The sequence below is a fragment of the Notolepis coatsorum genome (genome assembly GCF_963971535.1).
Source record: "Notolepis coatsorum genome assembly, chromosome: 15".
NCBI classification, from domain to species: Eukaryota; Metazoa; Chordata; class Actinopteri; order Aulopiformes; family Paralepididae; genus Notolepis; species Notolepis coatsorum.
In genome coordinates, this window is record NC_140179.1 from 84,230,240 (window position 1) to 84,243,107 (window position 12,868).

The 12,868-nt window shown below is 42.9% G+C and overlaps 1 protein-coding gene across 1 annotated transcript; it reads left to right on the top strand.

The window, feature by feature from the left end:
- Positions 1–1,284: 1,284 nt before the first annotated feature.
- LOC311241512 (actin, cytoplasmic 1-like) lies at positions 1,285–6,179 on the top strand. Its single transcript, XM_084330358.1, has 5 exons — positions 1,285–1,409; positions 1,682–1,921; positions 5,099–5,537; positions 5,651–5,832; positions 6,002–6,179. Exons 1-5 carry the CDS (start codon positions 1,287–1,289, stop codon positions 6,143–6,145), a joined length of 1,128 nt encoding a protein of 375 aa, XP_084186484.1. The 5' UTR covers positions 1,285–1,286; the 3' UTR covers positions 6,146–6,179.
- Positions 6,180–12,868: the final 6,689 nt, after the last annotated feature.

Consider the following 12,868-nt stretch of genomic DNA (forward strand, 5'->3'; position numbering starts at 1 on the left):
ACCGCCCGGAACACCAAACAAACATGATGATGTAGGACAAAGAAACAGCATAAGCAAATACAAACTAATGATAAATGAACAATTATGATAAACAAAACAATGTAAACTAAGTGTGCACTAACTTAGGACCTTGTAATATATCATAATGCAAATAAAGATGGAAGTATGGTATATGAAACAATAATGATGTGTGGTGTCATTATTTGATTTGTGTATGGGTATTATGGATGTTAACAATGCATAAGGACAAAATGAAAAGAAAGGGAGTGTAGTGAGGGAGTGTAGTGGTTACCGACATTAGTGCTGATGTGCGGCAAAGTGTGTGGCCGTCACACCAAGCATACGCTCACACAAGGACCAATCAGCATGGGTATGGGCGGGTTAATTTTCCATTGATGGGGATTTGATTGGCTGTTTTTAAATTAAGTGCAGCGGCAGAATTAATAAGTTAATAACGTTAACAATTAAAATGGTTGAACCTGCGAGATTTGTACTTTGTGGTCTGCATTTTAAATGTAAGGAGTAAAAAGTATGTATTTTTTTCTCTGAAATGTAATTGAGTAAAAGTACAAATATACAAACCTAATAATACTTGAGTAAAGTACAAATCCCCCCAAACAGTATTGTAACAAAGTACAATTACTCAAGTACTTTACACCCCCTTCAAGTACTTTACACCCCTGCATACCAGACATGCCCAGGTCTAGATCAGCACTTCTCCTCCGAGACACGTCATGCCCTAGCTGGTCTGATGGTGCCACATACTGTACAAGACGAGCAATAGCATGTGCAGTAGATGAATAAGATCCTATAGAGGGTATGGCTATTTAATGCATCATCATCACGATCAACCAAATTAGCCACATAGGACTCCGTAACGGCTGCAATATAATCGTACTAATTTAACCTTTATTTAACCAGGCGATTCCCATTGAGATTACAAGATCTCCTTTTTGAGCTAGCCATGGCTAGGATAACAGCAATACAGTGTTGCAAACAACATAAAAGCAAACATTAAAAACATATAGGAAATTATGTAGTAACAACTCACAAAATCATACGCCCAAAAAGACAGACAAGGGGAAATGGAATCTGGCTATTGTTGGCTAAAGGAAGCAAATTACGGAAACCTTGTGGTTTAGCGCGTGAACTGCAGTTGTCGGCAACAGGAAGTGAGAACTTGCTGCGTCATAGGGGCGCTGTTCGGATGTGGATTTGACTCTTCACGCCACATAAAAGAAGTAGCCTTTGACTTAAACGGTTGTCTTACTTTTTACAGCTCAGCCATGGAAGACGAAATCGCCGGACTGGTTGTTGACAATGGATCCGGTATGTGCAAAGCCGGATTCGCCGGAGACGACGCGCCTCGTACTATCTTCCCCTCCATTGTCGGCCGCCCCAGACATCAGGTGAGAAAACCCGGGCTGTTACCGATGTTAGCTTAAACAAAAGGTTGTATTGGCACTAGCTACATTTTAAAATCGTGGTATTATGCTAATTCTCACATTACTCGACATAATGCTTTCCACCACTGTCGAGCTAATTGTTATTTGGGACATAATGACATACAGTACTGGATTTCACTTTTCAGTGACTTTAAATGATCTCTAATCTTGGCTCAATGGTGGTATATGGCTATATAAACATAAAATCTAACCATATCACTCTTTTCTTTGCCCAGGGAGTGATGGTCGGTATGGGTCAGAAGGACAGCTATGTCGGTGACGAGGCCCAGAGCAAGAGGGGTATCCTCACCCTCAAGTACCCCATTGAGCACGGTATTGTCTCCAACTGGGACGACATGGAGAAGATCTGGCATCACACCTTCTACAACGAGCTGAGAGTCACCCCTGAGGACCATCCCGTCCTGCTCACAGAGGCCCCCCTTAACCCCAAAGCCAACAGGGAGAAGATGACCCAGGTATAAACCCACCACACGCATGTTCATTATGGCTGACGTTTAAAGTTTCATACTATCTTTTGTTAGATGTTAGTTCAGAACTATAGGCCATTTCCTTCTTGGTTTTCCTCTTCCTCCTTCTGTTCTTACTTCTCCCCCCTCTTCTCCAGGAGCCCCTCCTATAAGATGATCTATCAGTCTTTCTCTGGAAACTACAGGTCTTCTATTGACTGTGTGCTGCTTTTCTCTGCACTTGTGGCCATAAAGAATGATGCTAGTTCAACCTGTAGACCAGCACCATAGTATTAGAGCTCATTAGCCCCTTTCGGTACTAGGGGTTTGAAATCTTGCTGTTGCTAATAAACATTTTAAATAATTTTAATAAACTTGTCAACTTCAGCTAAAAACTGCTTTCCTTCAAAATGGCTGCCTTCCGAGGCGGTTAGGTGGCCGAGCGGAGATTGCGTTCGTCACCAACCCCGGAGCTGTGAGCTGGATTCGCCTGTTCGAATCCAGCTCACAGCTCCGGGGTTGTCACCAGCTTGGCTGGCCGTCTGCACCAATACAATTGGCTGTATTGGAGGGTGGGAGAAGCTGGCGGGGTGGGTCCGGGTCGCTGTAAACAGCGACTCCTACAGTTCAGTCGGGGCGCCTGCTAAGCGCGGATAGGACTTGAGGGGGATAGTGTGGTCCTCCCACACGCTACGCCCTCTCGATGAGAATCCGCGCTGCCAGGTGAAAAGAAGCGGTGATTGGCTGGACGTGTGTCGGAGGAAGCACGTGGTAGCCTCCACTCTCCCAGATGATCTGACTGTGGGGGATAAGTGCGCAGCGACCAGGAAGGGACTGGGAATTGGCATAAGACTAACATTGGGATGGGAGAAAATCGGAGGAAAATGGAGGGGGGAAAAGACCAACAATAAAAAAAAAAAAAAATTGCTGCCTTCCTCCTTCTGCATTTTCTTTGCATTGCTTGGCACACCACTCATGTCACAATGCAGAAAGGCAGCCATTTTGAAAAGCAGTTTTAGCTGAAGTTGACTTTTATTAAAATTATTTAAAATGTTTAGCAAACCCTCGTGCAACTAGCCCCTGTGTTCACCGCCATATTTAATCGATCCCTGGCGGAGTCAGTGGTCCCTGCCTGCTTCAAGATGTCTACCATCATCCCTGTACCAAAGAAACCCTCCCCAACATGTCTCAACGATTACAGACCGGTGGCACTCACCTCTGTGGCCATGAAATGTTTCGAGAGGCTGGTCAAGGATCACATTTGTGCCTCCCTCCCCAGTGATATGGACCCTATGCAATTTGCATACAGGCCAAACAGGTCCATTGACGATGAGGTCTCCCAAGTACTGCACAGCACCCTCTCTCACCTTGACCGCCAGAAGGGGGGCTATGTTAGACTGTTGTTCATTGACTACAGCTCAGCGTTCAACACCATAGTCCCCACCAGACTGGTGGACAAGCTGATCGAGCTGGGTCTGAGCTCCGCTCTGAGCGCCTGGATACTGGACTTTCTGAGTGAAAGGCCCCAGGCGGTCAGGGTGGGGGGTCAGACCTCCAACACCATCACCCTGAGCATCGGGTCCCCCCAGGGCTGTGTTCTGAGCCCCCTGCTGTACTCACTGTACACACACGACTGTGTGGCCAAGTTCAGCTCCAACTCCATAGTGAAGTTTGCGGATGACACAGTGGTGGTGGTGGGGCTGATCTCGGACAACGACGAGAAGGCCTACCGGGAGGAGGTTGAGGTACTGGAACGCTGGTGCCAGGACAATAGCCTGCTCCTGAACATTGGTAAAACCAAGGAGCTGATCGTGGATTTTAGGAGGAGACAGCAGGAGACACACACACCACTGAGGATAAACGGGGCTACCGTGGACAGGGTGAGCAGCTTCAAGTACCTGGGGGTCCACATCTCAGAGGACCTGACATGGACAACACACATAGACTCAGTCGTAAAAAAAAGCGAAGCAGCGCCTCTACCACCTGAGACAGTTAAGGAAGTTCAGAGTATCTGGGAAGATACTCCAGTCCTTCTACTCCGTTGCTGTAGAGAGCATCTTGACTGGAAACATCACTGCCTGGTATGGCAACAGCACGGCACAGGACAAGAAGGCCCTACAGAGAGTGGTGCGCTCAGCCGAGCTTACCACGGGTATTGCACTACCAACCCTGCAGGTCCTATACAACAAGAGGTGCAAATCCAGAGCCTGCAGGATAATGAAAGACCCTCACCACCCCAACAACAGCCTGTTCACGCTGCTGCGGTCAGGCAAACGCCTGCAAGCACCAGTAACGAGGACAGAGAGACTTAGGCTCAGCTTCTTCCCCCAGGCCATCAGAGCCTTGAACACTGAACTCTCCACGCACAAGCACACATGAGCACACACACAACACACACACTACACTGTACACGCTCACACACTAGCAGCCACTTTAACATGAGCACACACTCACTCATGCTGCACACGCTCACACTATGGACACTTTACAGAAGGAAAGATCACTTTAAGAATAGTATAGCTTGAGATCGTATAATATAGCATTGTATAGCAGTGTACATAAAGACCCAATGCCTCATCCGTAGCTAACAGTGTACTGCACTGCCACAGGACCTAGCATGACCTACCATGCTCTGTAAATAGCTCATGTACAGATACCGATATGCCTACTTTGTTTACTTGTTTATTGCACTATGTCGCTCTATTGGTTGGACTCTTATTATTATTACTTGTACTATTGCACATCGTTGCGGGCGAGACCCCCCGCATTTCACTGTATACCTGTATGCCGTGACAAATAAAACTCTTGTATCTTGTATCTTGTACTGTGAGTACTGTTGAAATGTATCTGCAACACTTGTACGACAAGTTTTGTTGCCGCCCAGAGCGACAGACTTAATTGTGGGATTTTTTCAATGATCTTAGAAGGGACTGTAGATTCATGAGAGCTTTAGCTCGTCCAACGATGTTGGCGTGACCTACAGTACCGAAAGGGGCTAGAGAGCTCATGTTACTTGAGAATCTTAACATGCACAACTTATGTGTGAGGAATGTATTGCTGCACCTTTTCTCAAACTAACATCCTAGGATGCATGCACACTACTGCATGTATTGAGTGCAGTGCCCACAGCTAAAGCCTTGCTTATTGCCACACCCAATATTCACTTTTCTCATGTCTTTCCAACAGATCATGTTTGAGACCTTCAACACCCCCGCCATGTATGTTGCCATCCAGGCCGTGCTCTCCCTGTACGCCTCCGGTCGTACCACCGGTATCGTCATGGACTCCGGTGATGGTGTGAGCCACACAGTGCCCATCTATGAGGGTTATGCCCTGCCCCACGCCATCCTGCGTCTGGACTTGGCCGGCCGTGACCTCACAGACTACCTCATGAAGATCCTCACAGAGCGTGGCTACTCCTTCACCACCACAGCTGAGAGGGAAATCGTGCGTGACATCAAGGAGAAGCTGTGCTATGTCGCCCTGGACTTCGAGCAGGAGATGTGCACCGCTGCCTCCTCTTCCTCCGTGGAGAAGAGCTACGAGCTGCCCGACGGACAGGTCATCACCATCGGCAATGAGAGGTTCCGTTGCCCAGAGGCTATCTTCCAGCCTTCCTTCCTCGGTGAGTAGTCGATCACTGCTTTCCCAAAAACGGCACAGATGAGACCTCTTGCCTATAGTGCTAGCATCTGTTAGTGCCACTTCACTGACGGCCGTTGTGCCTCTTCTCTCCAGGTATGGAGTCCTGCGGTATCCATGAGGCCACCTACAACGGCATCATGAAGTGCGACGTTGACATCCGTAAGGACCTGTATGCCAACACCGTGATGTCTGGGGGTAGCACCATGTACCCCGGCATTGCTGACAGGATGCAGAAGGAGATCATATCCCTGGCCCCCTCCACCATGAAGATCAAGGTGAGATGATTAGGCCAAATGCACTACTATAGCCTCGGATCATTCTGCTCAAGTAGGCAATTGTTTCATAGGATTTCCCTATGCTGCCTTGTTGGAAGACTAGTAGCACTGAGATGTACAAACTAGCTGGTACCCTCATCTAATGGATTCTCTCCTGTCTTCTCTACAGATCATTGCCCCACCAGAGCGTAAGTACTCTGTCTGGATCGGAGGCTCCATCCTGGCCTCCCTGTCCACCTTCCAGCAGATGTGGATCAGCAAGCAGGAGTATGATGAGTCTGGCCCCTCCATCGTCCACCGCAAATGTTTCTAAACAGACCGTTTCCCCCCCTTTTTCCCTCCCCCGATCAAACGTCCAACAACAACTTCAGCTCTGCGCAAAACAACCACACACGCCACACATTCTCATACACACTCAGGCACAGAGCCTAGACGACCAACGCATTGTCATGGCTTCAGTTATTTTTGGCGCTTGACTCAGGATTTAAAAACTGGAACGGTGAAGGTGACTGTAATGTTTTTTTTTGGCTAATTAAAAAACACCCAAAGGTTCTACAGTCTCATCTGAGGACTTATGTCTGGGTTTTTTGTACTTGCAGCCTTAAAAATATGTTGGTCCTGTTAAATTTCTTTGTTTTTGTTATGCAAAACACAATAGTGACTCCCCCTTCCCTGTTGGTGGTTCCATCCGTGGGGTGAGGGGACAAGGGGTCTTGAGGTGATGGGGTGCCAGACCGGTGGGGCCAACCTGTACACTTGACTAAATAATCCCAATAAAGTTCACATGTGTTCCGACATGACTTGATGACTCTTGTCTCCTTCATAATCTTAACATGGTGTTCTGCGTATTCATAGTAATAATTTAATGTACCTGAAAGATGGTAGCTGTTTTCAAATGTGAATCTAGCTTTATAAGTTAGATTTGGCTATGAGCAACACTGAGATGGTCTAGGTCTACATTAATAAAACTGTAATTCTTTTTTTACCATGTTTTTTTTTCTTCAGGATTGTCTTAATTTTTTTTGTGAAGGGATCTTAACAATGTGTGAAAACAAAAGAGCAAAATATTCCATTTACACAAATTTCAATGCAGAAATGAGCTACCAGGGTAAAGGCCGCTGCAAACTTTTCCACTCCCAAGTCTTACTTGTACACCTGTTACAAAATGGCTTCACTTGTAGCCCTGAATCATGAGTCCAACAGTCCAAGCATCCTGCAGAGAAGACACTTGACATCACTGACACCTCCAGGACCCTGCTCCGCAATCTCACCTGCTACTGGAATGTAATGTAGGGTCAAGTTTGAAAGTAAATGTTTCTTTAGGGCATGAAATCTCGAGGTCTGTCAATTGGGTCACATTTATCATTTATCCATGTATGTAAAATTATACAACGGCATGCAAATTTCTCTATTCTGATTGGCTGAAACAGTCCATTTACACGTATGTATCTGGCATAATCCACGCTCCTGGTCCTAGGACCCGCCCACAACTGAATCACATCACTCCGCCGTGCGGATTTTTCAGAAAAACAAGATGGCGGACAATAATCTTTAACAAATGGATATGTTGATAGTGTCATAACGACTAAATATAAAGCGATTCTGTCACGGCGAATGTCTTAGTCCTTTAAACAATGTTGGATGATGTAATTGATGGGTCATGAGTCATTCTAGAACAAAATAAAAATCGCGTGAATTGATTGATTGATTGATTAATTTGCTATTTTCTTTTCTTCCCCTTCCTTGCCAGAGCTCAATCTCTCACACTGTCTGGCTTCCAGACACACTCACTCGGTCGCATACACACACACACACACACACACACACACACACACACACACACACACACACACACACACACACACACACACACACACACACACACACACACACACACACACACACACACACACACACACACACACACACACACACACTCGTGCAAATTGATTGATTGATTAATTGCAATTTCTTTTTTTTACCTACTTTCAATAGAAGCATCTAAGAATGAAGTTCTATAGAAAGTAGGTCTGCATCCCCTTAACAATTGTGTGTATTGAGCCGTACTGTATTGTACCCATTCTGCATCTGGTAATACAATTTTCAATCAATCAATCAATCATTCCAATAACAACCACTAACTTCATAATTAAAAACTAAAGAAAAGTTGGATGTGTTAGTTGGTTGGATGTCTTAGTTGAAAGGCAGTTGGATGTGTTGGTTGGTTGGATGCCTTAGTTGAAAGACAGTTGGATGTGTTAGTTGGTTGGATGTCTTAGTTGAAAGGCAGTTGGATGTGTTAGTTGGTTGGATGCCTTAGTTGGTTGGATGCCTTAGTTGAAAGACAGTTGGATGTGTTAGTTGGTTGGATGTCTTAGTTGAAAGACAGTTGGATGTGTTAGTTGGTTGGATGTCCTACTGAGAACAGTTGAATGCACTTCCGAGCTGCTTCCACATGGAGGCTACTTCTCTTTTTTTTCTTTTTTGGGAACTACTTTTTCTGGCGGATGGTTTTTTTAATAAATCTTCAATTAATGTGTGTTTATTGTATAGCAATAAGGTTGGATGAATGTGGCAGTTGTATAAAAGCATTACACCACTTGCAGTCGTGATTTGTGAAAAATAAACCATGCCTAGGGGGGTCTAACGACCACCCCTAGGCATGGTTTATTGTTCACAAACCACTCCGTGATGTAATGCTTAAACAAACTCACTTTGACTTCCTGGCCAAATGCTATTGGTCAATTGTGTTGTGCAATCAACTCATGTCCTGATGAGTCATCGGTAGAGTTCTAATGTACATTGTGTTCAGACTTGATATATAATGCAGCCCATTAAGAAGCATCAGAAGTGGATCATTGTGACTAAAATGGTCCTGCTTAGAACATGGCATTAAAACACTGCCAGGCAGTTTCTGATCTTCATTCAAACTTTATTTCAACTTAAATTTATTTAGGGCAAGCCCTCATTTTCAATGACGTCAAGCATACATACATAATAAATATATGATCTATCCTATAGAGTTTCAAGTTTCAAGTTTCTTTAATAGTTGTCATACAGAAGTACAGAATACTTTTATACAAAATGCTTTGACTATATATATATATATGATATGATATACCCACAAACCATACTTACTAGTTTTTATATAACTTATTTATCTGTCATTTCTCAGTTGATTTTGTTGTTGTAGACTGTTTCGATGTCCAATGTTTTTGTGTGTTTTCTTTTTCTTCTGAAAATGTACATACGTTGTATTGTGTTAGGAGCCCCTCGAAAACGAGATGCTACATTTCAAGGGGTTATTCCGAATAAAGAATTTCAATATATCTGGTGAACATCATTATAAACATGGAACCAGACACAACTCCCAGCATGCCTCACTGGCTGCTGCAAACCATGCTGCAAATGTCCATCATACAGTCAGGTGACACAATTCAGAGCGTATACACATTATCAACAGTGGTGTTTTCAATTACATCTAGACAGAGGGTACATTACACTATATTTAGTTGATCTGTGTGTGTGTGTGTTTAGTATAAATGTGTATTTGTCTACATTATAAAACAATATGCCTTGATCAACCACTGTGCAACTCTGCATGTGTGTGTTTATTCCCATTAGAAACCAATAACCCAGGAGCGTGACTGGCCTTGTGTTGAACTTGAGGGAGAGAGAAGCCTTCAAGCCAGGCCTCATTAAACACACACACACCCACACACAGAGGTTAGTGACAGAGGCATATGGTTTTTAATGGGAATTAATGCACACACACACAAAGCAAGGTCGGCACTTGTAATGGGGGGATGGGAAATCCAATCACTACGGTGAATGAGGCATGTCAATCAAACTTTGAACCAGTTACAAACCTGATAATAAATGGGCTGATTTTCACCAGTGCTGCTGAACTTTAGCATTACACTGTAAAAGAAAGGGAGAGAGAGAGAGAGAGAGAGCGAGAGAGAGAGAGAGAGAGAGAGAGAGAGAGAGAGAGAGAGAGAAATAATTGGTGTACCTCATTCTTTCTTAGAGGCATTGGTATCACCTCTCTGTTTGTGTATGAGAGAGAGAGTTTATTAAAAACAACCTTAGCCACTTAAGCATCGGGCAAAAATGTCATTTTTTTGACGATTGCATACCCAAAGTCATTTGCGATTTATTATACTTTATACAACGGCATGCAAATTTCTCGATTCTGATTGGCTGAAACAGTCCATTTACACGTACGTATAGGGAACTCTCAACGCTGCTGGTCCCAGGACCCGCCCACAACCGAATCACATCACATCACTCCGCCGGATCACAAGATGGCGGACAATAATCTTTAAGCATTTACGTTCATAGCGGCGATGAATACATCCTAAAGAATCATTGACTTATGGTACAGGTTTGAAAGTGGAAATGATATACCTTTTAAATTGTTATTGTGTTTTTATTTTAGTTTTTTTTGCTGTTGTTTGTTTTGTCTCTGATTGATTGATTGATTAAAATGTGTATTAACAGATTGCAGAATGGGTACAATACAGTACGGCTCAATACACACAATTGTTAAGGGGATGCAGACCACAGAAAGACTTACATCAGGGTCCCCCATTTTCAATTCATGAATGAATTTTTCTGTCTGTTTGTTTTTGTGTAATGGGGGGGGGGTTGTAAAATGGGAACTGATATGAATTGAAATGATGTGAAATATACTTGGTGATATTCCCAAATAAAATACATAAAAAAGGGGATTAACTGAAGACGAACATTTGAGTCATATTGTCCAGAGCAACTATGTGTTCTACTGTCACCAATGCAATGTCCAGGCAGTAGGGCTTTATTAACTTCATAAATAAACAAAAACTAAAAATCTACTTATGTTGACAAAAATGTCCAATAGGCCTAACTAAATAACAGATGCGTGCATAAAACGTTGAAAATAACCAACTGTAGTAATGAAGCAACAGGAGTATTTATAATGAGGCTATTATTATTATTATTATTATTATTATTATTATTATTATTATTATTATTATTATTATTATTATTATTATTATTATTATTATTATTATTATTATTATTATTATTATTATTATTATTATTATTATTATTATTATTATTATTATTATTATTATTATTATTATTATTATTATTATTATTATTATTATTATTATTATTATTATTATTATTATTATTATTATTATTATTATTATTATTATTATTATTATTATTATTATTATTATTATTATTATTATTATTATGCAACAAGATAGCCTACATAAAACATAAATAGCCTGTCTCAGACTGACTCACATGGTCCTGGGGTGTCAGACGGGAGCAAGTGGCAGCCTGGTCACAATCAGTCCAAAAACACAAGTTCGGATGGTCCCGATGTCGTGGGTATACAGAGGTACTGGCGTGCCATCTTTACCAGCCTGGGGAATCTCCCCGCATTGACTTTCCACCAGTCAGCCGGATTTGTATCCAGGGATGGGGAATTCCACAAGTGCTTCTCTCTCCGTTACGCGCAAGCAGCGCGTTTGACGGTTGAATCTGTCTGATGGCCGAATCTGTCTGATGGCACACTGGAGTAGATAGAGAAAGGATATGAAATATAGAAATACTATAGATGCGTTTGTTCGATAATATATGCCTTGTTCTATGCGCACTGCCAGCCAGCCTTTATGCAACGGAGAGATAAACAAAACATTTTGACAGAGAGAAGATAATCCCCCGATTTAGATACAATTGAACACAAACAGTTCCAAAGATATTTCATGTTTGTCGACACATTTTCACACCGCCAACAAAGTACTGGGTGTAGGAAAGCCCTTGTTAACACTAGCACAGCCATGGAGAAAATGCGACTAATTCACGCCAGGAACGGGTCAGATGACCTGACAGTTTATATGAGAAATATGAGAAAAATAAACAGTGTAAACTACAGACGCAGCGCTCAAAAATCAAACCAATTCTGCTGCTTGTCTGCTGCTTGTTGCTGCTTGTGTGCCACTTAAGTCTACTCAGGTGTTAATTTTCCGGGGGTGTTGGCTGGGGGAACAAAGGGAGGGTAGTTAACTTAAGTGCTTCCCCAGGGAGGGGGTCGGGGGCTACTGCCCTCAGACCCCCAAAATAATTTTTATATGGGCAGTCTGACTTGGGGTACTGACCATATATTAGTGTTGCAATGCATGATAAGTAAACAGTGAAAAAAGCTAAGAAATCTGATGGGGCTGGGACATTTGGGACGAATAAAAATGTAAGATGAAAATCTGCCCAGCCTGTGGGAGGAAGTGGAGGTGTGAAATCTGGCCCGGTCAAGAACAATAGAGGAGTGGTAGAGAGTGGTAGAGAGGCATGAGAGGTTTGAGTTTTGAGTGCTGTATCTGTATATAATTACCTCTGAATATAAAAATATGAAGTTTACCACAATTAAATGTAGATTTGAGTGATATATATATATTTTGGATGGAAGAGCCACACATTGACGGGCAAAGAGCCACATGCTGTTACGAGTGGAGCGTTTAATTGGCATGGTGGTATGTGGAACACAATTGCAGCAGAGACACAGAGAGAGAATTGACAGGAGGCGGAATGCGTGGTTGGCTCTTGCACAATAACGTGCACTTTATTGCGATACATGAAGCATAATATAAAAATAAACACTTTGAAACTAGGAAAATAAAAGAGAGACTGTGGTTTCAAAAACGATATAATCACAACTACACAGAGTGTGAAAAGCAAACAAAAGTAATGACCCAGCAAAGACTGCTGGGCCGACAACACTTAAGTACAAAGACTAATTAGAGACATGAGGATGATTAGTGAATGAGAGACAGCTGGGGTAATGACTAAACAGAAAACCAAACAGGGTTAATATACAAAACATGACAGGACCAAACGCACATAGATACAACACAAGGGAGACAAAACTAAATTAGACAATGGTGCACAGCAGTTAGTGATGACAGACAGGACATTAATAAGTACAAGACAACAAAGATGAATACACTGAACTAGGCCACCTGGTGGTTGAGAGATGTAGTTCAGGTGT